The sequence below is a fragment of the Dermochelys coriacea genome, chromosome 8 (assembly GCF_009764565.3).
Source record: "Dermochelys coriacea isolate rDerCor1 chromosome 8, rDerCor1.pri.v4, whole genome shotgun sequence".
NCBI lineage: Eukaryota > Metazoa > Chordata > Testudines > Dermochelyidae > Dermochelys > Dermochelys coriacea.
This window is the reverse complement of record NC_050075.1, coordinates 51,928,834-51,955,721: the sequence shown is the minus strand read 5'-3', so window position 1 is coordinate 51,955,721 and position 26,888 is coordinate 51,928,834. Positions and strand designations below refer to the sequence as shown.

At 38.7% G+C, this 26,888-nt stretch overlaps 1 protein-coding gene across 17 annotated transcripts in view; it reads right to left on the bottom strand.

Annotated features, from left to right (window-relative positions):
* RALGPS2 (Ral GEF with PH domain and SH3 binding motif 2) overlaps positions 1-26,888 on the bottom strand; it is a 275,554-nt gene that overhangs the window by 55,105 nt on the left and 193,561 nt on the right. For 16 of the 17 annotated variants that reach the window (XM_038412443.2, XM_043491442.1, XM_038412449.2 and 13 more), the window contains 5 exons: positions 24,023-24,160; positions 23,453-23,543; positions 20,723-20,790; positions 13,218-13,353; positions 10,314-10,465 (listed from right to left, as the gene is read on the bottom strand). In XM_038412443.2, the coding sequence (XP_038268371.1) occupies positions 10,314-10,465; positions 13,218-13,353; positions 20,723-20,790; positions 23,453-23,543; positions 24,023-24,160 (585 nt within the window). Of the gene's footprint in view, positions 1-1,203; positions 3,025-10,313; positions 10,466-13,217; positions 13,354-20,722; positions 20,791-23,452; positions 23,544-24,022; positions 24,161-26,888 lie in introns of those variants that run through there. The other variant, XM_043491445.1, reaches the window with a different exon arrangement.

Here is a 26,888-nt window from a genome sequence, read left to right as displayed (position 1 = left end):
CCCTGTAAGGTATTTACCATCCTGATTTCATAGAGGTGATTCTTTTACTTTTTCATAATTAAAATTCTTCTTTTAAGAACCTGATAGCTTTTTCATTGTTCTTAAGATCCAAGGGTTTGGGTCTGTGTTCACCTATGCAAATTAGTGAGGATTTTTATCAAGCCCTCCCCAGGAAAGGGGATATAGGGCTTGGGGGGATTTTGGGGGGAAAGACATTGCCAAGTGGGCTCTTTCCCTGTTATTTTTGTTAGACGCTTGGTGGTGGCAGCAATAAGGTCCAGAGACAAAAGGTAAAATCGTTTGTACCTTGGGGAAGTTTTAATCTAAGCTGGTAAAATAAACTTAGGGGGTTTTTTCATGCAGGTCCCCACATCTGTACCCTAGAGTTCAGAGTGGGGAAGGAACCTTGACACCATCTGTCTGATGTAATACTCTGCCAGATTGCGTAAAATGGGTTCAGGCCATCTCTAAAGGTCTTGGAAGGGGTAGATGTTGAAAGAGATTGAGTTCCTGGGCTCTCGACCAAGGCCTCAAATTTGTTGTCTGGCAGTTGATGGTTGCGAAATAGTATTCAAAGGAACAGGCTGCCGTCTCCTCAAGGTTTTTTGCTTCCGACCCTGCTGATCGTAGTATCTATTACGCTGTGCATAAGGGGTGGGGAGATCGGAATCATTTAGGGACTTGATAACTGCCTTGTCATCTTGCGTCTTTTGATCTTAGGTGTGTGGATGCCCAGAGATTGCAATGTCACCATTGAGTCCTTAAGAGTGTGTAACGACACGTCAGTTTTGTCCATGAAAAGTCTGGATCCCTCAAATGGTAAGTCCTCCACATCAACTGTTCTGGCTTTGGGAATCCAGATAGATGGAACCAGAAGGCTCATCTCACAACAATTGCAGTTGCTTTGGATCTCGCAGCTGAATCTGTTGAATCTAGGCAGCTTGTAATGCTGTTCTGGTTATGACCTGACCTTTTGTGAAGAGCGATTTGTAGAGTTCTTTTCTATTATCTGGAATAAAGGCAGTAAATTCAGAGAGACTTGCATAGTTATTGTGGTCATACTTTGCCAATAAGGCCTCATAGCTGGCAATTCTCAATTGTAAGTATGACATTATTGACATGAACTGTGACCGTATAGATCCAAGGTCCTACAGTTGTACCAAATCTTGTACAAAGGAGGTCAATAAGGTGTCTATGGAAAGGTGCTGGGAAAGTCCCTGTTAACTGAGAAGCCCCTGGGCTAAATGAATCTTAGTAACTATGCACTGCAGGGGGGCGTGGCCCAACCTCTTGGTCTGTGCTGTAGCTGACTGGAGTGTAACTCAGCAAGATGGGAGAGGAGAAAAGCCTTCTCTGGCAGGGAGATTTGCTCTCAGTGGTATCCCAGCCACATCTAGTGACGGTTTTGAGGGAGTTTATGTGACCAAACCCATCAGAGTAAGGTTGCAGCAGAATATGCTTTGAGGCCGAAAAGATTATGTCATTTCCAGTCTTTGCCATTTGGAGGGTTTCAGTAGTATTGTTGCCTACCCCATTCATTGATGGCATCAATCACCAATGAATTCAGTGCTGGATGCGAAAAAAGGGAATTCAGAGCCATATGCAGGCATATAGTATTTTTTTTTTTAATCAGACCTATTACAGGTATGTGGAATCATTGTAGGAGTTTGCCAGAACAGCTTCACAGGGTCCATAATCACATCATTCATGGGAAGGGCGATTTTAGATGAAGTTGATGGGTGCAGTATGTCAACTAGTTTGTGTTGCGATTCCTAGACTTCTTCCAGGGAGCTGTCCAATGGCAACCCTCTTGTAGAAGCCTTGAAATTGTTTAAAAACCATCACCTGTGATGGGAGGTAGGGACATAATAGCGTCATCTGGTGAGGATGAGAGGCGGACTTCAGGTGGATTGTCTGGATCAGAGAATTCCTCCTCCTCCTCTTGAACTCCCTGGTCAGAGGTGCTGGGTGGGCCCTGTGGCATCAATAAAAGTACGTGACATATGTCAGCTGTGGAAAGGCCAACAGGTATGCCCCACTGTTGTTGTGGATATGTAGCCCACGGGTTCCAAAAAGGCCACTGTGGTTGGAAGGGCATAGTGGGCATCCAGGGCTGCCTGTACCAGGGCTGGTTGGGAAGGTATGTTGGGTCACTCGTGCATATAGGGGTGCACATGGTAGGAGTAGCCACAGGGGAGGAATGTGGTGGAGACTGTCCCTCATCCTCATCTCCATCCTCATCATCACTGAAGAATTGTGGAGCAGAGGTGGAGAACTGAGTTGACTAAGTGCTGCAGGTACTGAGGTATCATTGGTGCCAACGATGGGAGACTCCGGTACTGACAAAACAGAGAGGTACTTGTGGCGGAGGAATTGCTGCAACGTACCCGGTATCAGTACCGTTTGTGTGGTAGGAAACGGTACCGCATACTGGAAATTGCTTGTCGGCACCAGTGTGTGACTAGAGTGCGTGATGGTCACAGTAGGTGGCAGCATTAGCATCAGAGTTAATGAGGCGCTTGGTACCAATTCCCTTTTCATGGCCAACGGTACCACGGCATGGAGTTTTGTTTCCCCTTGGTACCTGTGACCAAGCTCGGCTGCTTGGGAGCTTTCAGTTTCTTGGTACCGATGGTGCCGAAGGGGCCAACTGTTTTGGCCGCTGACACAGCCGGTGCAGTTGGTACCAGCAGTGTTTGCTCTTGAGCAGAGCACCTTTTCTTGGCCAACTCCAAAGTTGAGGACATGGTACTCTGTTTTTTTTGCTGCCTTCTTCGTGGGTTGATGAGGAGCTCATGCCGTGGAGGAATGGCCCTTATCAGAGGCTGCGATTTCTGATGGCGATTTCTGGCCGGGTGAGGTGCGTACCTCAGGGTCAGATGCCGGTTGGAGAGACTTCTCCATGAGGAGAAGTTTCAGTTGGAGATCTCTTGCCTTTCTGGTGCGAGCTTTCAGATTGTGACAATGAGAGCACCTCTGCGGTGTATGTGCCTCTCCGAGACATCAGACACACAGTGTGTCCATCTGAAAGAGGTATAGAAAGCCTGAAGGTTGGCAAGCGTTTGAACCCAGGGGAGCCAGGCGTAGCCCTCAGGCAGCATACTCTCCCCGTAAAAAATAAAAGAAAGGAAGACCGATAACCACGTTGTTGCGGTAGAAAAGGAAACCCACAGCCCTATGAGGAAAATTTAAAATAACATTTCTGAGAGAGAGATAAAATAGGAAGGCTAACTATTCTGAGAACTAAAACTAAGGGAAAACTAAGCTATTCCTAAGCTGTGAGGCACTGCTAAGTGCTCCGACTTGAGCCAAAGGTGGTAGAGAAGGAACTGAGGCAGGGTTGGTCGCACAGCACCAGTTAACCACCTCAAACAGCACGAGACGGAGACCATGCATGTGCAACCCAACCAGGCACTGCTACCTTAAATCTCTAGCTACGGGCATGGGGCGCACCGAGACCTAAAGTGGAGTTCCCACAGGGACATTACTCAAAGAAGAATCAATGGGTCTCCACACAATCACAAAAGTTTTCCCACACTATTCTGGTTGCAGAATCAGGGTCTTCGAACTTACATTCTTTGGGGAAGAAACTGTCTCTTCCTATGTGTTTACACAATGCCCAGCACACTAAGGCTACAATTTGACTCGGGTATCTGGGCCCTGCAATAATTCAAATAAAGTGATCAGAACATACTAATTTCAGTTCCTGTAACTGACTGCTTTAAAAGCCAATATGAAGTAAAGAACAGCCGAACCATTTAATTAACAGTTAAAAAGACGAGTGAGCACATCTCCCAAACAAAACAAAACCATTCAAAACAAAAACCATAATAGGAAAAGAACATGTTTCAGTTAAGGAACTTGGATACCCAAATGTTTGACTTTATCCTAGCATGAGTGCTCCTTAATTAAAAAGAAAATAAAAATTTTGAATAATTTATTTGAACCCTTGTGTAAAGCCTTTTGCAGTTAAAGAATAAGGCACTTGGTATTTTCATGGTTTCAAACAGAGCTGTCATTGTGATCACATACACCCCTATATTCACACTGTACACACCACTGTAATAATCTTTGTACAATATATGCTTTGTGGGCAGCGTTCCCTCTAATTTTTCCCACCCATGTGCGGAATGAATCTTGTGATGTGCACCACTATGGAGGTGATGTGTGATACATCACCTCCATAGTGGTGCACATCACAAAATTCATGAGGCGGCGGTGGGGCAGAGGGGGTTCAGAGAGTGGGAGGGGGCTCAGGGCTGGGGAAGAGCATTGGGGTGGGTTAGGGCTCCATCTGAGAGTGTGAGCTCTGGGGTGGGGCCGGTGATGAGGGGTTTCGGGTACAGGCTGCCCCAGGGCTACAGTGGAGAGAGAGGACTCCCCCCAGCTCTCTCTCCCTGCAGCAGCACCTGGACTGTGGGGAGGGTGCCTCTCCCCACTGTGGTAAGTCCGGGGCTGGGGCCATGGGATAGGCACCTCTCCCAGGGCCGCAGCAGATCTGGTCCGGGGCTGGGTTGGGGCTATGAGAGACCCATCTCTCCCATGGCCGCAGCTGTCCGGGTTGGGGCGGAGGAGGGGGAACCTCTCCCCTGGCCGTGGCAGGTCCAGGCTGGGGCTGGGTTGGGGCCTGGACTGGGGGAAAGGAATCTCTCCCCACTGCAGCCCTGAGCGCCCGTGCGGTGCTTAATAAGTTGCTGCAAAGCTGAGAGGGAACTTAGTTTGTGGGGTATCATTTCAAAACTAACAACTTGCTGGTCAATAATATCATGGAGAAATATATGTAGAAACATTATATGTAAAGTTACAAATATAAGCTGAAATTAGGTCTGAAATGTGTTTTCCAGACAAGTCTGGATAAACCAGTTTCTCAAAAACAAAGGACAAGCTGACACCTCTAGCCAGGTATCATCCAAATGGATGAGAAATCACCTATCAAGTGGCCATTCTTAAGCCAGGAAGGGGATGTTAATGACATACTTGTGTTCACTTACAACCTATCTCCTTATAGTTAAATAAACTTGTTTTATTCTTTAATCAAAACTAATTCAGTGTTGTGAACTGTGTGGGTAACTCCATTTAAGATAGTAAACTGTTGTATACTGATCCCCTTAGAGGGGCAATGGACTTAAAGGAATACTCTAAGGAATACCTGCAAGGCCTTGAGTAATGGCTATGTGCACAGAAAAGGAGCTTGCTCGCACACACAGTATTCTCTGCATTTGCCCCGAAAATACTGTTTGATATAGAGCTTTCTTTCCATTAATGCCTTTGAATTCTATTTATTTTTCAAATCACACTAATCCCTATATGTTTTGGCTTTGAAAAAAAAACTCTACTAGAAAAGGAGTGTTAAAAGCAAGTCCAATTTAGAACTCTAATGTTTAATGGTGGCTTTACTAAGCTGGTAACCTTGTTTCTCTCTACTTCTTTCCTTATTTTTACATTGATTTAATTTCATAACAGCAATAAGCACCTTTACATTATTTGAGTGACTGAAGTCCTTTATTCTTAGAGTCATACAACTGATGACACCTATTAATTGTAAGTCACTCAGAAATGAATATATCCTGTTGTATCTTTATACTTAAATTTTTAATGCATTAACCTATTTCTTCTTAAAAACGCTTTTTGGTGAGGCCTTCGCAGCCAGACAGTGCTTTAAAACAGTGTTTCTCAACGTTTTTGATACCAGGGACTGGCATACTGCCTTCCTAACCTGTCCAGGAGATCTCAGGGACCTGACTCTTCATTGAGAAACACTGCTTTAAAAGATTTACAAATTCCTCAACATCATGTGTATTTAATTTTTCTTTGCATTCCAGCAGTTTCCCCTTTTTCAGATAATTGAAAATTTTTATCTGAACTTCTGCTTTAGATTTAACTGCAAGTTTCTGAAAACAAAAATAATCCTTGCTATAACACTGTTATTGCAAAGGCTAAATGAATTTTGGGGGATTGTGTAAGTAGGGTTTAATTTAAAAAAATTGAGAAACTGTCCTATTAATAGCAAACAAGTATTTTTTTTAAGAAAAATATGATTCACAGTTTAAGAGAGAAGCAGGCCTTGGGTCATTGGTGGCTGGAATAGTTTGGTGCCTACATCTATTCATTTTTAAAAATTTCCTTCCCCCACTTTTTTTCCTTTTCTTTCTACAATGTATAAAGACTGTCTAAAAGGGGTATTCCCCTCTTTTTTTCTGTATTATAAATTCAAGTTTTGTCTACCTGTATTTTCTGGAACTATCTATGGAAAACTAGACAACCAATAGGATCATGACACCACAAGTACCAAGGAAGTGAAACTTGACTAACTGAGAAGAAGAGATTTTTAGTCACAATACCTATAACTGCTGTGTGTGTTTGTTAACATCTATATACCTCAAACACTTGAACAAATATGAAAAATGTCTTCATGAAAGATTCAGTTTACAACCCCTTCAATAAATACATGAGAAAGCTTCTACTCTAGTTGTCTAGTCCTCCAAAGAGATCTCCAAAACACAAAGGAAGAAACAAGACTTTGTATGCCTTATATATCTAAAATAAACCATTTAAATTTTTTTAAACAAACCACTTTTATACATCCTAAAGCAGTAAGGGCACAAAACCCAACCTTCCCTCCACTGGACATCATCTTAAAATGTTGATTTTTAAACTTTTTGAACAAAACATTCTAGCAAAAAAGCAACCTCCCTCTCCCCCGCTCAAAAAAATAAAATGCCCAAAAACCGAAAAAAAAGCATAAGCAGGAAATATTTATCTCAGATCCGCACTCCTTTGCATCCTGCTCAAAAGGAGCTCAGCTACAAAACTGAAACTCATTTTAACTTATTAAACTTTATATAGCTATCCAAGTTTTCTTTAAATACTCTAAATATACCATTTGACTCTATCAATTCAACAGGAAACCCACTTCACCCATTCAATATTTCCTGTAAAATACCACCTTCTTAAATTCTTCTCAATATTTGGTCTTTCCAATGACCTCAAATGGATCCTTCTGGCAATTTTTTTTTAACTATTATTAGCTACTTCAAATACTTCATCTGAAAAATCTTTAAACATCCTTGCGTCTATGAAACATACTGTGCTTGATACTAGTCAACATCCCATTAGCTTTCTTTACTGCTAATAACTACTAGGCTGAGAACTTAAATTTGACTTGTGCAGGCTTTTAAAAGAAATGGGCTTCTATAATTATTTGCTACTTTGTAATGCAGAAAGAAGGCCTGAAAGGTTTTTTTTTTTTTAAACTGTCGAAATATCAGGAATGACAAGTTTGATGTTCGCTGATTTGGCTGGATAACCTCAGAAATCTCAGAGTTGTTTACTGTGAGTTCTAATACCTTGACTGAAAGTGTGAGGGTGCTGAATCTTTAATACAGGCTTTCGATAGCCAAATGTTCATCACATAAGTGGGTATTAATAAAAACAAACATGCAAACAAACACCTAACAGTTTAAAAAAGTATTCAGACTAAAAATTTTCCCCTTTTTTGACTCCTGTGATATCATTTTTCTAGTGCTCCAATTACCATAGACAATCTCTAGCCTAAACGGAACCTGAATTTTTAACCTAAAACACAAGTGGAAAGAGATCCTTTTCTCAGGAAAAACATTTCAGCCTTCTTTATACATCATTAAGAAAAAAAGGACAAACCCAATTTTTCTTTGCAGATCCTCTTTAATTGTTGGGCAGATCCTCAGTTGCTGTAAACTTAAACAGCTCTGCTGAAGTTAGGGTGGGAGCCAATTTACCCCCACTGAGTCTGTTATTAAAATCAGACCTTTTCCCTACAATATTTTAAATAATTCAGGGCTACTTAAATTTTACTTCTCTTGGACACTGTTTATACTCAAGGGCATCATTTTACAAAGACTTACCTTGGGTCTAATTCATAATTTATGTAACTCCATTGACTAACAACAGCGATAAAATTGGTCCATCATATTTCATATTCTACTTAAATTTATAAGACAGCTATATCACTAAGTTCTACCACCACCTATTCTGGTATCTGTACATTTTAATGCATATATTTGACAGCTTTGTCAAAATCATTAATAAAGGTGCACCAGTCCCAATGCAAGTATCCTATGGGATAACAACCTAAAAATGAAACTTGTGTATTCACAGGCCTCAGTTATTTCCTCAATGCCCTTGCCGTAAGCTCAGTTAACTTATATGTAGCTTTATGCAATACCAAGCATGAGACCCAGGTTTAGGAGAAAAGAAAGTCATTTATTTGCATGTTCAGAGGTGACTTTTTATCTTCATGTTCCTAGGCCCCAGATTTGATTTTCCAACGCAGGCTGACTGTGACTTAGAAGGATTCCAAACACCTGAAGAGTGTACTCCACAGGGCCACATCACACAGCAGTTCTGTGCAGTTCTCTCCTACTGGATAGGGTGCCAAAAATAGAAAGCCAATCTATATACTGTAACCTATCTACACACACCACTTATTTATAAAAATATAATCTCATTTGGAATCCAAGTATTTCAGGAGTGTGAATTAATAGGAAAATTCAAAAAAATGTTGATGCTATGATACATATTTTTATTTCAACTCAAACCTTAAAGAGAAGCTTTCTTGAATTAGTTCAGTTGAAGTTAAATGTCTTTCTTTGACCCTGTAGCATTACAGCTTCTGCCACCATAAGGATAAGGGCTGGAGTTATACATGAGAAACTGGAACACATTGGAGCAAAGACTGTTGTCTTTGTTTAAGGCAGGAATATACAGACACTAAAGATTCTAAAATTTTTATCACTTTCCTCCAAGATGAAAGGTCAGAGGAATTAGTCTGAAATTAGAAATGAATTTGAGCACAAAAGAATTTCTACAAGACTGGATGGACTATAAATATATTATAGTATTGTTTGAATTTTAATGGACAAAAGCTATGTCTTATTGACTGGTTGAACCATTTGGATTTCATACTCAGGCACAGACTCCCGGGGTAATACCTAGGACTTCACCCCTAAAAAACCCCCTGCAAAACACACCAGTGACCACCCACTATAGTAAATGCATTAGTGGGCAAGTGCACCAAACGGACAAATATAATAGAAGTCACATGGGTGAAAGGAGCAGAAAGACAGAGGAAAGTGAAAATTTTAAACTGCCCTCAAAATGCGCCAGCTCCCTTTCAGCAGCAACAGAAGTGCCAGTGACTTTTAATGCAATCTTTATTTTATAAGCTAAATCGAGAATTACATAGCTAAAGCCTAATCCTGAGAGATGCTGAACAACTGCAACTCCTGAAGAAGTCAATGAAGGTTAGCTGAATATAGATGCTGGGGCATAAAATGCTACTTAAAAGGGTAGCCTGGGTCCTGGATGATAGGAGGAGGGAAAAAGAGTCTAAGGATTAGTCTTCACTATAGTGCTACATCAGCGCAGCTGCACTGGTGCTAGTGTGGACAGCCCTTAGGTCGATGCAACTTGCGTGACTCAGGGGGGTGGCTTTTTCACACACCTGATAGACGCAAGTTGCATCAACTTAAGCAGTAGCGTAGACATGCCCTAAATGATGCAGGAAAGTTTAGAAACAAAAATTGGTAGAAATTTTAGCAAGCACCTGTCCCCTATTATTTTGAATATATTTATTGTTTTTAAAATATTCCCATCACCACACATCCTACTAGGAGCTATTTCTCCCAGTACAAGGATAAAGCTCAAACTCCCTTAACCACCAAAATTGTTTTCAAAACCTAGAGTTCAAAATAATGAGCAATACTCTATTAAACTATAAGACGCACAATTAACAGACTCGTTTCTCATGTAGTTTAATGGGTGAAGCCCACACCTGAAACTTGCATCAATAATTTACTAAGTGCACACTCAATGTGTGCTTATCTGAAACATCTGAAGATTACCACCTTCTCCAGTAAGACTTGTTAGATAGAGGTATTCTTTTCTACCATTTAAATTTGTATTGTTAATTCAGTATCACATTTTAAATAATGATCAGTGCCAACAGGCAAAAAGTTTTAATTTGGCATGATTTGAACAAAGGATTTGCTTTAAAAAATATCTGGAAAGAAAGTAGTAAAACAATTATTTGGATATATCATTGAATAGGTTTAAAAACAAATAATCTAATAATGGCCTGTCAGCTGTAGTTCAGGTCATGCCATTTATTCTGCCACTTTTCACACACAGTCCCCCCACCCCCACTGCACATTCCTACCTACCTTTGTTCTAAAACACTATCACGATTTTATAATAGTCCTGCTGGTACACACCTTCGAGTAAACTGTATTAAAACACATTTTGACTAGCACAGCTAACTTTTAAAAATGTCTCACCTATTGAAATTCCACTAGAAAGGGTGGAGCTCTCTGCTTGCCCTCTGGATGGGGCATGAGGTTCCATGACACTGTCGTCCAATAGGTGCCTTGGTCCTGCGTTGGGGAATGTTGCACTTTTAAACTCTGCTGTATTCATTTTGTGTATGAAACTGGAACAAATGAGGATACAAATATTCTTAATACATTTCAACAGTCACTGCTTCAAGGTATTAAAGAATAATATGTAGTTTGCTGTGTACCCCTTGATAATTTAATGGGCTCATTGACAAAACACTAGCACTATAACTCGCAAAATTGCACAATGCCCCGGAGGGCAGAGCTATGACTGTTGCTTGAAATAACATTTATCTGAATGAAAATGAAAGTGCTTTAATTTAATTACAAGAACTTTGAAAATTAATTGTATTTTATATGCTAGGGACAAAATGAGTTAATGTTAGCCTCATACTTGCATAGATAAATGTCACGTTTTTATTATAGTTTATAAAGCTTTCACATGAAAGAGATGAATTAGAGAATAATCTCTAGAACGTGCTCCTTGAGATGAAAAGGGAACTGAAGCAAAACTGACATAGTTTTTGGGTATTCTTTCAAAAGAAGGGTAAGGAGGGTTGCTCAGCCATGGAACAAATTTAATTATAGCTTAAAAGGAAGTTGACTATCTGCCTCAGCAAAAGGTAAGTGGCATGTGAGATATAAAGCTGGTTAGAAGTTTTTCTGCTGGGTTTTTAAGAGTAGTCAATATGAAAGAACAAATAAAAACTCCATTATTTTTATTGGACTTTCAATATCTTTTTTTTAAAAAAAATCAAATGCTTCATGAAGAAGGAAGAATGAATGTGCTAAAAGAATGATGTAAACAGGCCCAAAGGCCAGAGTGTCAATGTTGCAATTGGACCATATTTAGCTCAGAGTGGAGCAGAAGGGGGTAATAACACATTGGAAAGTCAAAACTCAATAGGTATCTCGGTGGAAAAAGCCTCTATTTAAATAAATAATCAAAATGTTTTAATTACAGAGACTGACTAGAGACTATAGCACAGGGTACACTGGGAAACAGAAGTCAAAGCTGAGAAACTTTATGTTGACATGGGACAAGTGTTAGTGATTAATGGGCTGCAGTGCCAGAGGAGCTCCTTTATGAACAATAGTCAATCACAGCTCCTCAGAGCACTGGGGAGAGCAAACCAACACCAGTTGATTCTGACAGCTAGAACTTCTGAGTTCCTGCCAGCTCTTCTCACAGATGCAAGAGCCAGTGTGTAGGAATACACTCGGACGGGTATTCTCACTGTAGCGTAAAATCCCTTACCTGTATAATGTTGTTCACTAAAAGTAACATTCTACACAGCTCCATATTTTAAGTTCATGTGGAATTCAGAACTGCTTAAGGATACAGAAAAGTATATATCCTGTCCCATACAACTCTAAACAGAAGTCTTGAGCTATAATGGGTACATGAACTCATAGTAGCTAACTCCTCATTATAAGCCTCTGTTAGAACTACTGCCATGAATCTCAGAAACTAACAGGACAAATCTCAGCTCTTCAAGAGCTATGAATACACAAAAGGAGCGTTAGAAGAAAAAATGAAATTAGCAGTTTATCATTTCTCTGTAAGTAAACATTGTTATTGTTAGAGACTACTGAGCTAGAAGAAGTTCTGAAACCAGTCAATCATTTGGGATAAATTTCCAGTGCAGTGAATGGAGATTTGGCTCTTGACTCAAATTGCCATTAATGGGAGTCTTAGAGATACAGTCCTGTGTACCAGTAATTGGTAAAATGTATATATAATAAATTTTTCGTGGTTCCTTTAGAGTTCTGTTAGGACAGAACAAATCTGAGAATGGCTTTAACACAACTTTTAATTGACAGTCACACTAAAGTATGTTTCACTGTCAGATTTTCATACAATGCTTATTACCATGATATCTAGGTGCTGGACAAAATTAAGGAGCACAAAAATCCAAAACAAAATGAGTTTTTCTCTCTCCATTCTTTTAGGATAGAGGGGACTTCATTGCATGTATAGGAAGTTTTTCTTCTTTAAACAGCAATTGTAGGGGTTAAATTTCATGTGAGCAAGTTTACAGAAAGAAATAATTCAATATGTCTCAGACACAATTGGAGATAATTAGTTCATCTCGAAACAATAAAAGCTGAATGCACTTTGTTATGGCCTCAATTCCTTTCAGGCGTAATTTATGGAAGGCATCAGGGAAAGGAGAGAATATTAATTAGAAGGATAACTGATTAAAAAGGAACTAAACACCACTTGCTTAAAAACTATTAAAATCTAATACTTGAAGTACCATACTAAGTGAGCAACCTTATGAGACAGAATTATTTTAGCTTCACATAGAAAAAGGTGCTCTGGTTCTGAGTGATCATATTGTACTTGGCAGATTTGGAATGTCATGGGATCTGCTCTTGCAAATTCAAAAAGTAAATGAAACCCAAATTGCTGCAGGTAACAAGATTCAATCCATGCAAGTTCTTAAATCACATAAGTATCAGGGCCTTTTTTATTTTTACTTAAAAAACAATTTTATATTAAGTGTGCAATGAAGAAATCGAGGTCAGGTACTCTAACTGAGGAAGATCTGGTTCATTGTTTCCTGAGTCAGGCTCACTCATAGAAGGCGAGCCGTAAGGAACACAACTTTTCAAAGGCAAGCAGTAAATCATCATAATGCAAGTTAAAAAAAAAAAAGATTAACGAATAGACAAACACTGTTTCTTGCATATATTTCTTCCAGAATATGAGTTGTGTTTTGTGGTCTTTACGTAGGATCATCGCTAATTAAATACTTCACTTTTTAAAGCAAAAGCTTTTGTTGTCAGAAGACAGTCCAATATGTACATGCTCAAACTCTTAAAAGTAAATAAAATGCTGACTTGTATCCCAAGCTGTGACATTTCCTATGCCCATGTGGTATCAGGTTCCTAGGTGATGGGGGAGTTGGTGGTAGCAATGCTCCTTCAGCTGCAACACTTTTCTGTGCACTTTGTGGAGATGCTCCCACTTCAGAGCCTGTGAGCAAAAGAAAAATAGGAAATTCCAACTGAGCATAAGAAATACCAATGTGACTACTTCAAATGCTATTCATCAGCCCTCCAAAAATACACAAGGTTCATATTTTTCCAAAAATTGTATACGATTCTTACTGAGAATGTCTATTGTATTTTTTTGAAAATAAATATAAAATACTGCAGGATCTTGCTAAAGCACAACATTAAAATTCAGTTTAAGAGGAGCTGATTATTATTAAAAAAGCAGTAAGAATATAAACATTTGAGTCTTTTTAAAAGTCAAACGGTTATACTATACATTCCCATTAGACAAGTAATGTGTCTTTTGGCATACTCTAGTACAAAGGAAGCATCTAAAAGGAATAGGTTTATTTTGATCTTAACCTTTTCATCTTTATAACAAGTTTTATCATTAAGTTGTTATTCCTCCTATCATCATTGAGAAATAAAAGGGCTTTTTCTCCATGTCGCAGAGAGAGAAGCAACCATACATTTTATTATTCTAGGTCTTTTAAAATTATTATTTTTTCTTATTAAAATAATAAATATGCTAAAAAACGTGGAGCATTACAAAGGCAAAGCAGAGCTAGGTTGAGTACACTGGGAATGGAGAAACTGGCTGGAAAGGAATCGATGGGTATGTTTACACTGCAGTTAAAAACCTGCGCCTGGCCCATGCCAGCTTCCTTGGGCTTGCAGGGCTTGAGCTACAGGGCTGTTTAATTGAGATACATATGTTCAGGCTTGGGTCTGGGGCCCTCCCACCTTGCAGGGTCCTACAGCCAGGGCTGCAGCCCAAGCCTGAATGTCTATACAACTCCTTAGCTCAAGCCCCGTGAGCCTGAGTCAACTGGTAGAAGCCAGCTGCAGGTTTTTAACTGCAGTGCAGACATACTGTACAGCACATTTACATATCTTTTGTTCTTCAGATAGTTGTTTTAAAACCACAAATAAAACAGGAGAAGCAGATTCATCTTTAGCTTAATAGGTAGCCTTGCCAGTTTTGGATGCAATGGTCCCCAATCTGATTTCTTGATAGATAAGATTCCTTACAAAATATTAACTTTGTTATTTCATTGCACAAAGATCAGGAAATTCAGATTCAAAATTCCAACCACCACTTTAATTCTGTTCCTTTGCTTGTACACACTAAAATAGTGTCTTTAAGGAAACTGTGGAAGAGCATGTCAACTGGGATTGAGATGGAAATAGGAGACAGACTTGTTGAAAAATCTCTGGGTAAGGATAAAATGGGTTAAAAAACAAGGGTGATGTCATGGTGGGGTCTACTACAGACTACCTAAGCAGGAAAAAGAGGTGGATGAGGCTTTTTTTAAAGCAACTAAGAAAATCATCCAAAGCTTAGGACTTGGTGGTGATGGGGGACTTCAACTGCCTAGACATCTGTTGGGAAAACAACACAGCAGGGCACAGATTATCCAACAAGTTCTTGGAATGTATCGGCGACAATTTTTTTTTATTTCAGAAGGTGGAGAAATCTACTGGGGAGAGGCTGTTTTAGATTTAATTTTGACAAATAGGGAGGAACTGGATGAGAATTTGAAAGTGGAAGGCAGCTTAGGTGAATGTGATCATGAAATGGTAGAGTTCATGATTCTAAGGAATGGTAGGAGAGAAAACAGCACAAAAAAGATAATGGATTTCAAGAAGGCAGATTTTAGCAAACTTGGGGAGTTGGTAGGAAAGATCCCATGGGAAGTGAGTCTAAGGGGAAAAACAGTTCAAGAGAGCTTGCAGTTTTTCAAAGAGACATTGTATAGGGCACAAGAGTAAACTATCCCACTGCATAGGAAAGACACGAAGCATGGCAAAAGACCACCCTGGCTTAACCAGGAAATCTTCAATGATCCAAAGCTCAAAAAAAGAGTCCTACAAAAAGCGGAAACTAGGTCAAATTACAAAGGATGAATTTAAACAAATTACAAGTATGTAGGGACAAAATCAAAGACCACGGCACAAAATGGGATTAAACTAGCTAGAGACATAAAGGGTAACAAGAAAACATTCTACAAATACATTAGAAGCAAGAAGAAGACCAAGAACAGGATAGGTCTGTTAGTCAGTCAGTGGAGAAAAAGCAACAGAAAATGTAGAAATGGCAGAAGTGCTAGATAACCTTTTTGTTTCATTTTTCACCAAACAAGTTAGTAGTGATTGGACATCTAATATAGCGAATGCCAGTGAAAATGAGGTAGGATCAGAGGCTACAATAGGGAATGAAACATTTTTTACTTATATAAGTTAGATGTCTTTAAGTCACCAGGGCCTGATGAAATACACCCTAGAATACTAAAGGAGCTGACTGAGGAGATATCAGAGACATTAGCAATTATCCTCTAAAAGTCACAGAAGATGGGAGAGATTCCAGAGGACAGGAAAAAGGCAAAGACAGTGCCCATCGAAAAAAAGGGAAATAAGGATAACCCGGGGAATTACAGATCAGCCAGCTTAACTTCTGTACCCGGAAAGATAATGGAGGAAATAATTAAAAAATCAATTTGCAAATACCTAGAAGATAAGGTGATAAGTAACAGCCAGCATGGATTTGTCAAGAACAAATTGTGTCAAACCAACCTAATAGCTTTCTTTGACAGGGTAACAAGCCTTGTAGATATGGGGGAAGTGGCAGACGTGGTATATTTTGATTTCAGTAAGGCTTTTGATACTGTCTTCCATGACCTTCCCATAAACAAACTAGGGAAATACAACATAGATGAAGAGAGTTTTCAGAGGGGTAGCTGTGCTAGTCTGTATCAGCAAAAACTGAGGCCTTGTGGTACCTTAGAGACTAACAAATTTATTTGGGCATAAGCTTTTGTGGGCTATAACCCACTTCATCAGACGCATGGAGTGAAAAAAATACAGTAGGCAGGTTTAAATATACAGCACATGAAAAGATCGAGTTGCCTTACCGAGTGGAGGGTCTACTATAAGGTGGGTGCATAACTGGTTGGAAAAACATTTCCAGTGGTTCACAGTAAAGCTGGAAGGGCATATTGAGTGGGGTCCTGCAGGGATCAGTTCTGGGCCCAGTTCTGTTCAATATCTTCATCAATGATTTAGATAATGGCATAGAGAGTACACTTATAAAGTCTGCAGACAATACCAAGCTGGGAGGGTTGCAAGTGCTTTGGAGGATAGGATTAAAATTCTAAATGATCTGGACAAACTGGAGAAATGGTCAGAAGTAAATAGGATGAAATTCAGTAAGGACAAATGCAAATTACTCCACTTAGGAAGGAACAATCAATTGCACACATACAAAATGGGAAATGACTGCCTCGGAAGGAGTACTGAAGAAAGGGATCTGGGGTCACAGTTAGGGCCCTGCCAAATTCACAGGTTTTTTTTTTTTTTTTTTTTTTTTCCCCCCCACCAAATGCATCCGATGAAGTGAGCTGTAGCTCACGAAAGCTTATGCTCTAATAAATTTGTTAGTCTCTAAGGTGCCACAAGTACTCCTTTTCTTTTAGCAGTGAAAAATGTGTCACGAACCGTGAAATCTGGTCTTTTGTGTACTTTTACCCTATACTATACAGATTTCACAGGGAAGACCAGTGTTTCTCAAACTGGGGGTCCTGACCCAAATGAGGGTTGTGGGGGGAGGTCACAAGGTTATTGTAGGGGGATCACGGTAGCGGTGGCTGCTCCCTACCAGAAACAGCACAGAAGTAAGGGTGGCAATACCATAACATGCCCTCCTTACTTCTGCGCTGCTGCCTTCAGAGTTGGGTCAGGACCCCTAAAGTTACAACACCATGAAATTTCAGATTTAAAAATTTATTATTTTTAAAATCCTATGACTGTGAAATTGACCAAAGTGGACTGTGAATTTGGTAGGGCCCTAGTCATAGTGGATCACAAGCTAAATGAGAGTCAACGTAACACTATTGCCAAAAACACACAAAAACGAACACAAAAAACAACCCAAATTTAATTCCAGGATGTATTAGCAGGAGTGTTGTAATAGGACATGAGAAGTAATTCTTCTGCATTGATATGGCCTCAACTGGAGTACTGTGTTGTTATGGGCACCACATTTCAGGAAAGATCTGGACAAACTGGAAAAAGTCTAGAGAAGAGTAACAAAAATGATTAAAGGTCTAGAAAACATGACCTACGAGGGAAGATTGAAAAAACTGGGTTTATTTAGTCTGGAGAAGAGAAGACTGGGGGTAGGGACATGATAATCTTTTTTATACTTGAAAACTGTTACAAGGAGAAGAGAGAAAAATGGTTTTGCTTAACCTCTGGAGGATAGGACAAGAAGCAACAGGCTTCAATTGCAGCAAAGATGGTTTAGGTTGGACATTAGGAAAAACTTCCTTATTCTCAGGGTAGTTAAATATTGGAATAAATTGCCTAGGGAGGTTGTGGAATCTCCATAATTGGAAATTTTTAAGAGCAGGTTAGAAAAACACCTGTCAGGGATGGTCTAGATAATATTTAGTCCTGCCATGAGTGCAGGGGACCTCTCAAGGTCTCTTCTACAATTCTATGATTACCCAAATACAATTTTTTAAATGTATCCTGTAACCGTAGACACACATATGCTAGTTATTATCTTGGAGAACTCATGGAGGATGCATGAGGTCCCAGAGGACCGAGAAGGGCAAACCTAGTACCTATCTTTAAAATGGGAAACAAAGAGGATCGAGGGGACTATACACTAGTCAGCTTAACTTTGATACCTGGAAAGATACTGGAACAATTAAACAATTAGTTTGTAGGCACCTATAGAACAACAGGATTGTATGCAACAGCCAGCACGGATTGGTCAAGATCAAATCATGCCAAGCCAACCTGATTTTCTTCTTTGACAGGGTTATTGGCCTAGTGGATAGTGGGAAAAACATAGACATGATATATCTTGATTTTAGTAAGGCTTTTGAGAAAGTCCCACATGACATTCTTATACGCAAATTAGGAAAATGTGGTGTAGATGAAATTACTACAAGGTAGATCCAAAACTGGTTGAAAGGCTGTATTGAGAGAGTGGTTATCAATGGTTTGCTGCCAAATTGGGAGGATGCATCTAGTGGGGTCTGGCAGGGGTCAATCCTGGGTCTGGTACCATTCAATATTTTCATTAATTATTTAGATAATGGAGTGGAGAGTATCCTTCTAAAATTTTTGGATGACACCAGCTGGGAGGGGTTGCAAAAACGTCAAAATGACTGTGACAAATTACTGAATATCATCAACATGATGATATTCAATAAAGTGCAATGTACTACACTCAGGAAGAAAAAAACAAATGCACAACTACAAAATGGGCAATAATTGGTTAGGCAGTAGTACTGCTGAAAAGGATTTGTGGGTTATAGTGTATCATAAATTGAATACAAGTCAACAATGTGATGCAGCTGGAAAAAAGGCTAACATTGTTCAGGCATGTATTAACAGGAGTGTTGTAAATAAGACATGGGAGGTAATTGTCCTGCTCTACTTGGCACTGGAGAGGCCTCAGCTGGAGTACTGTGTCCAGTTCTGAGTGCCACATTTTAGGAAAGATATGGACTAACTGGAGAGTCCAGAGGAGAGCAACAAAAATGATAAAAGGTTTAGAAACCCTGGCCTATGAGGAAAGGTTTTTTAAAAAAAGGGCATATTTAGTCTTGACAAAAGAAGACTGAGTGGAAACTTGATAAGACTTCAAATATGGTTAGGGCTGTTATAAAGATGGTGGTGATAAATTGTTTTCTATGTCCACTAAACATAGGACAAGATGTAATGGGTTTAATCTGGAGATTTAGATTAGGTACCAAGGGAGATGTAGATTAAATATCATGAAAATCTAACTACAGTAGAACCTCAGAGTTTTGAACAGACCAGTCAACCACACACCTCATTTGGAACTGGAAGTACGCAATCAGGCAGCAGAAACGACCAAAAAAAGCAAATGCAGTACAGTACTGTGTTAAATGTAAACAACTAAAAAGAACTAGGGAAAGTAGCATTTTTCTTCTGCACAGTAAAGTTTCAAAGCTGTATTAAGTCAATGTTCAGTTGTAAACTTTTGAAAGAACAACCGTAACATTTTGTTCAGTTACGAACATTTCAGAGTTAAGAACAACCTCCATTCCCAAAGTGTTCATAACTCTGAGGTTCTACTGTATAAGGATAGCTAAACACTGGAATAGGCTACCAAGTGAGGTTGTGGAATCCCTGTCATTGGAGATCTTTAAGAACAGGTTAAATAAACACCTGTCAGAGACAGTATAGGTATACTTGGTCCTGCTTCAGTGCAGGAGGCTGGATTAGATGCTTTCTCAAGGTCCCTACATTTCTATGATTTTAAGATTCTATGTACCATAGCATTTTCTCTTACTAAATATCCTGAAGCTAAATTTTAATAATCATTTTCCTGTAAAAATTTGTAATGTTGAAAAGGTTTAAAAATAAGCTAACTGCATTATTTAAGAGAGTAAATTGGCTCACAGGCCCTGACCTGTGGTTACACCAGTTCCTTACATAGCCTGAATCTTTTGCTAATTAACCAGATGTCTTCTTTAATAGCATTTATTTTATAATATATTAGGAGCAGTTCCTTAACGTATTAAAAATGTTTGTTTTAAAGAAATAATTGTACTTTCAGTCTAAGAGTAGATTTTCAGACCCATCCAAGTGAATTAGGAGCACAAGTCCCATTGAAAATAATTTGAACTTGTGCTCCTAAGGGTATGTCTACACTACCCACCGGATCGGTGGGCAGAGATCAATCCAGCGGGGGTCGATTTATCACGTCTAATCTAGATGCGATAAATCAACCCCCGAGCACTCTCCTGTCGACCCCTGTACTCCACCGCTGTGAGAGGAGCAGGTGGAGTCGACGGGGGAGCGGCAGCAGTCGAATCACTGGAGTGAAGACACTGTGATGAGTAGGCCTACGTACGTTGACTTCAGCTACGTTATTCACGTAGCTGAAGTTGCGTAACTTAGATTGATCCCTCCCAGGACTAAGTCACACAGACTCTTGAAAATCCCACCATAAAACATTTTTAAATGTACATCTTGTATGCTCCAGATCAAACAAGATATACCCCTTTGGCAGAAAGAAAGAAAAAGCATTTAAGAGGAAAACAGCAAATATGAAGCTATTTAGTGTGACATGACAGATAAATATATAAATTTAAAGTTAATTTTCACATTTAAACCAAGGAACTGACTCAGTTTCCTATGACAACAAGAGTCTACTTACAGAATAAATTTAGAATTGTTATGACAAATACATTTTGTAAATCTTTTATCACACTTCACTTTTAGGAAAATATTTTTTGTACTAGTAATTCTAAGGCAGTAGAGAATGGATTTCAAATTTTGATGTCTTCTGGTAAGTAAGCATTTACCTACTAAATCTTCTCTGGAAGCAGCAGAACGAGGGGTGCTGGTTCCTGGCTCTATCTTTAATGAAAGCCTGCATTAAAAAAGGAATAGAAGTTAAAGTGTTAATTTATCAGAAATCTGAAGTCTTTCAATGTAAAGCTTTCAAAGCTAAAATATTTTCTGGCTTATGCTGCAAGAAATTTTGCTACCACAAGTGTAAAAGGCTATGCACAGATGAGGAATTTCAGATATGCATATCACTCACATAGCAATTAAAAGGAGGCAACAACCAACCCACTTTTTTTCTTTTACTTATCCCAATTTCATATTTATTGTACTTGATGTTCTGCTTTCTACAGCAGTGATGGAAATAAAAAGGCATGTGCAGGAGTCCCAGTAGGCAAAACCATTTGTTATCCTCTGTTTTAATTTGTTCTGAAAACCCTATAAGTTTTAACCAATAAGAACATAAGAATGGCCACACTGGGTCAGATCAATGATCTGTCTAGCCCAGTACTCTGGCCTTCTGCCTGTGGCCAGTGCTAGATGCTTCAGAGGGAGTGAACAGAAGACAACAAATTTGTCAAGTGATCTACCCCATCTTCCAGTTCCAGCTTCTAGTAGTCAGAGGTGTAGACACACCAAAAGCATGGAGTTGTATCCCTGACCATCTTGGCTAATAGCCATTGAGGGACCTATCTTTCATGAACTTATCTAATTCTTTTTTTGAATCAGATATACTTTTGGCCCTCACAACATCCCTTGGCAATGAGTTCCACAGGTCAACCGTGCATTGTGGGAAGAAGTACTTCCACGTGTTTGTTTTAAACTGCTACCTATTAATTTCACTGGATGACCCCTTGTTCATGTGTTATGAGAATGGGTAAACACCACCAGTGAAATGTGCTCTACTATTTTAAAAACAAATGAAATATTCTTTTGTAGATTTTTGATACAATATATAATCATATTGATTGGGTTAATAATTCAAGCTGTTTACTCTTCCATGATGTCTTCAATACTATTGGAAAGCTGCAAACTGCCTTTTTTTCCCCCCCAGACTAGTTCCATGTACTTGCTGAACATTTCGATGAATTTACCATTTTTAAATTAACATGCATTTAGGAAGACCTTTTAGAAAATAAAAGTTTAAAGGTTTGTTAACCACAGGAATAATTTATATAATATTGTCAAACATTTTACCAGTTCAATATAGCTTCATGAAAAAAGGAAACTGTTAAGTACTTTTTCTTCTGAGATTTATTTTTAAGTAACTATCTGATCCTTTGTTATCTTTTTTTTATTATTAAAGTTTCTGACCCTTCATCTATCAGAGAAAAGGGGTAGTTTTCCTTTGAAGAGAAAGAAAATGCTGCAAGATTTAAGTATCAGTTGGTTTTCTCAAAATAGTATGGCCATCTCCTTTCACCTTGAAGAGACTAAGGTTATCATCTCCATAATTTTCTCAGTATACAAAGGTATATGCACTGCTAAAATCATATTCCTCATTCAGTTAAACCACATGACTCCACTGACTTTGCCTAGTCCATAAAATGAACATAGGAATTGCTACTTTGGATCAATTCACTGTATCCTTCTAATCCAATATCTAATCATGTATCCTTCTAATCACAATATCTAATGTTGTCAGTGCCAGATGGCTCACAAGAAGGTGCAAGAATCTCTAATGAACAATTATAGAATAGCTTCCTTATATGGAATTTTCTTTCTAGCTACCACCAATGGTTGGCTTATGCCCTGAAGCATGAGGATTTATATCCCTTATAATCTTTAATCTCTCTCAGAAACCTATGGATGTTCTATATTTACTTAGATACCTGTAGTTCTTTTTGGAATTCTGCTAAGATCTTGGAATCAATTATATCTTGTGGCAAATGAGTTACACAGGTTAATTAAGTGTTGTATAAAATGTAATTTCCTTTTATCAAATGTAAATGTATTTCTTTCCATTCTATTCGATACCCCTTAGTTCTTATATGAAAAAGTGTAAATAGGAGTGCCTAGTTTACCTTCTCTATACCATTCATTACTTTGTATATCTTTATTACCTTTTATCTCCTCTCCAAACAGTTTCATCTTTGCACTCTCTCCTCATAGCAAGTTTCTCCTTGCCTTTTATTTTCATTGTCTACTTCTGTATCCCTTCTATTATGCTTAAAGGATTTTCCAAATGAAAAACCATATTTCACTCTGCAATTTTAATTCTAGTTACAACACCTAAAATTATTAAATAAAGTAATGAAAAAAATCTCTACTCTGATCAGTTTATTTTCTGCCTTCAACATCATTTTGCAATTTTACAGCAGAGTAAAGATACTATACTGTATTTTTTCCAACTTTAATGTTTAATTTACTTGAGTATCTATCCCTCAAACAATAACAGAAAATAAAATGTTTAAAGGAAAAATTTAAGTCACGACTACTGTTGGTTATTTTCTAACTCCAGTTTCTTCTCAGTCTCCTTACAGTAAAGAGAGACTTATGGAAATAACAGTTTCAGAGTAGCAGCCGTGTTAGTCTGTATTCGCAAAAAGAAAAGGAGTACTTGTGGCACCTTAGAGACTTTTTATGGAAATAAGAGTGGCAGCCTTGAAGTTGGATTTATTTACCTAAATGAAAGCAGGCTCTTTTGCCTGCTCATTATTGTATTCAAGGTTTCTGTTGCATAAAATTCACTTTTTTAAAAGGAAAAAGAAAAGGTTACCTAGTCAGTTGTAGAATTTCACACTTACTTGTAATTGTCATCTTCCACAAACTTTTGTAGCTCTTCTATGTATTGAACTGAGTTCAAGTATTTTTGGACATGAGGCAACAGAGGAATATCTAGAGAAGAGGCAATATATCAGTTATCACTATGTCATTCATCGTTAGACAAAGGGAATTTCTTGAAAACATCTGTATAGAAACAGATATTTCTCTTGCTGTCTTTAGTTGGGGCCATAAAATACAATGATCCCTCACCACTGTTTAGCAGTTTTTTGTTCCCCTCATCCATAACCATGCCTGAGCTAACCTCCCCTGCACCCAAGGAAGGCCAGATTTGAACATCTTCACAGCATGTATTTGAAAACACAGAAGAGATAAGTAGAGGATAAGTAAGTCTCATTCTATCTCTGCCTGCTGAAAGGAGAGGATAACCCAACAATTCCAGAACTTGGTTTTAATAGGATTTATGGTTTTAGATGGGAATGGTACATTAATTGGTTAAGACTTGTTAAATAACAGCATGGTAGAAGATGAACATTTTTATTTAATCTGTTGCCCTCAGTAATACTGCAAAAGAAATAAATGAGCTAGATTACCATATTCACAGGACTGCTGAAAATCTGAAATTATTCTAAGTATGTTGTTCATTAAATTTGATCTCTGCTCGCTTTCCAGAATGCTCCCTGTAGATGGGTATGCGGAGTCAATATACGTCAAGTCCGAGAGATAAATACCTGAATGAATAAGATTAGAGTGAGTATTTCCTTTATTTAAATGTTTTAAATTTAAAAGAAAAAGCAATTACTGAATTTGAATGCACTTCTGCTCACACTTACTAAGGATCCACTGTGGCATTTAATCTTTGTCTTGCTCCAGGGGCAAAGGAAAAAAAGCCCTATGCCTGCAAGAGCTCTTTGCTGGTTTGTGCCTCAAGAAGGCACAAATAATATTGCTTAGAACTGCTATGCCACCCCTTGGAGGATTCAGTAAGTTCTCCCCTTCATCTCTTGTCCAGTGGTTTTGCCTTACTCCTTTCTCAGCCCTATTTGCAGCGAACTGCTCCAGCAGCAGTACTAGCCCAATGAAATCTTTGTTCTTTTTGAGTATAAGGACTTGTATTCTCTTCACAGGAGCCAGGCACAATGGAAGGTTGGAAGCTTTCCTTGTGTATTATACAGGGACCAGTCACAATCTGACCTTTAGTCTTTGACAGAGGAAGCATATAACATTTCATAATCTGCAAAGTAAGTATCAAACTATGTGCAACTATGCCAGGTCTCATTTCTAAGCTTCTGTCATCCCAACAATTAATCATCATTCACTTGACAAGCCTGTAGTGATATTCAACACAGAATGTTCAAAAACATGAACTTTGTTAAACATTTTCAATGTGATAAAATTTAATAAGGTGTAAGTTTTTAACAGGGGAGGTTAACTAACCATTGGAACATTTTACCAAAGGTTGTGGAGATTCTTCATCATCAGCATTTATGAAACCAAGATTGGAAGATTGTTTTTCTAAAAGATATAATCTAGTTCAAACAGGAATTATTTGGAGGAAGTTCTATGCTTGTTATATACAGTTATCAGACTAGTTGATTACCTTCTGGCCTTAGAATCTATGAATATATAATTCCTCCAACTCAGCTGTGTTGAAACGGACCAACAGAAAAATCTCCCTTTCTCTGCCAGCAAAAAGAAAAGAAAAACTTCTCAAATTGCAGGAACCGGGAAAGTGTTTGCTAGGCAAAGAGTATACTCAAATTGAAATCTGATTAGGACACTTGGATTAACATCCTCTCCCCATAGGTGATGGAACTAGGGCTGATTGGGGTAGGGGGATAAAGGGGGGGTTTGCCACGTCCCCAGGCTTGAAGTGGTTTCCATCATATACAGGGTTCAGATTTTGCATCAATGGCTCTCAGCACCCCCACTATACAAACTGTTTCAGCACCCCTGACACTTCCCCACACTTTGTAAAAGCTCTATAGGATCTTTAATAATGATAAGTGTTTAGTGCCTTAATTTCAAGTCTCATCTTTAAAGCTTCCATCTTCTTCCTTCACCACTGACAACTTCATTATTCTCTGTCCCAACACTACTCCTTCTCACCAACATGACTCTTGCATCACATTTCCTTTAATCCCCTTGCATGTTGGAAGACGGGCCCTCACTATCTACAAATAAGGTGGATGAAGAATGAACTGTAAGGAGTGGAAAAAAGGCTACTGAATTTCATCTCCATCACAAGGCTGGCTGAGTTATCAATGCAAAGCCTCATGCTTTGTGTGGGGATGGGTGAATTTCATTCTAAATATATACATGCCCCAATATAGCCACACCATTTTAAAATTCATTTCACTAATAGCTTATTTGTTACACAAGAATTCAAAAGTGCTGAAAAGATGGAACCTTGAGTTTTTCCTCTATCAGGGATAGATGTAATATCAAACATCTGTCTAGGGTAAGGGCATGATAGTTATGCATGGGTTTTATCCCCTTGACATTTTGCCATTATTTTTTATTCATGATTTAACAGCAGGTTGCTATTTATCATAGCTATCCCTAATGCCTTTTTCCACTAAAAACCAGTAAGCAAAACTGTGCACACCTATGGGAAAAAGGAAAGTCTTTATTTCTGATAAGTTTGAGGACATTTCTCTCAAATTTCCTCATTTTGGATTCTGCAGTAGCAAATGCTTTTTTTTCAGCTGCTCTTCTACCACACTGGTTGCATAGACCTCTTCTCTTGGCTTGAACTTTATGTCTTCTATTTACCACTTCTACATCTACTGCTGTTTCAGCATCTGGTAAGAGTTTCTCATGGTCTGCACATTTCACTGTAGGGATGCGCTCACATACTTTCACCCCTCCCCCCCACCCAGGAGATATGCATATCATAAGAAAATTTGACTGCTTTGCCTATATTCTGCTCGCTAATCCGTCTTTACTGTGACTATGCTAACATTGTAAACTTCTGAGCAGCTCGATGCTGCTACCACTTAAAAACAACCTGTTACAGAAATGATTTCCTTTCATCCCCCAAGATACAGTCTGAAATGCAGGACAGGCAATATCCCAATATAACAGACCCTGCAGGGTGAGAAAAACTTCATAGTTTACCCTTGGAATGGGGAAAATCTCAGTTTCCAACTGAGACAAAGCACTCGCTTCTAGCCTTGGAAGGTCTCAATACATCCAACCTTAAATTCAATACTTTGTACAAAAAATTGCTATTTTAGGTAATACTTATGGGACTTCTAAAATTAGTTATATTTTTCTTTTCTCCAAGACCTGTATAATTAGGATTAGAGTAACCCAAAAATGTTTGGCTTTACAGGTGGAAGAACATTTAAAAGAAAAACCACTTCGTTGGAGCAGTGATTGTGTTTGTACAGCTCCTAACACAGTGGAGCTCTCAGTCCTGAGTGGGGCCTCTGGGCATTGCTCCAATATTAATAT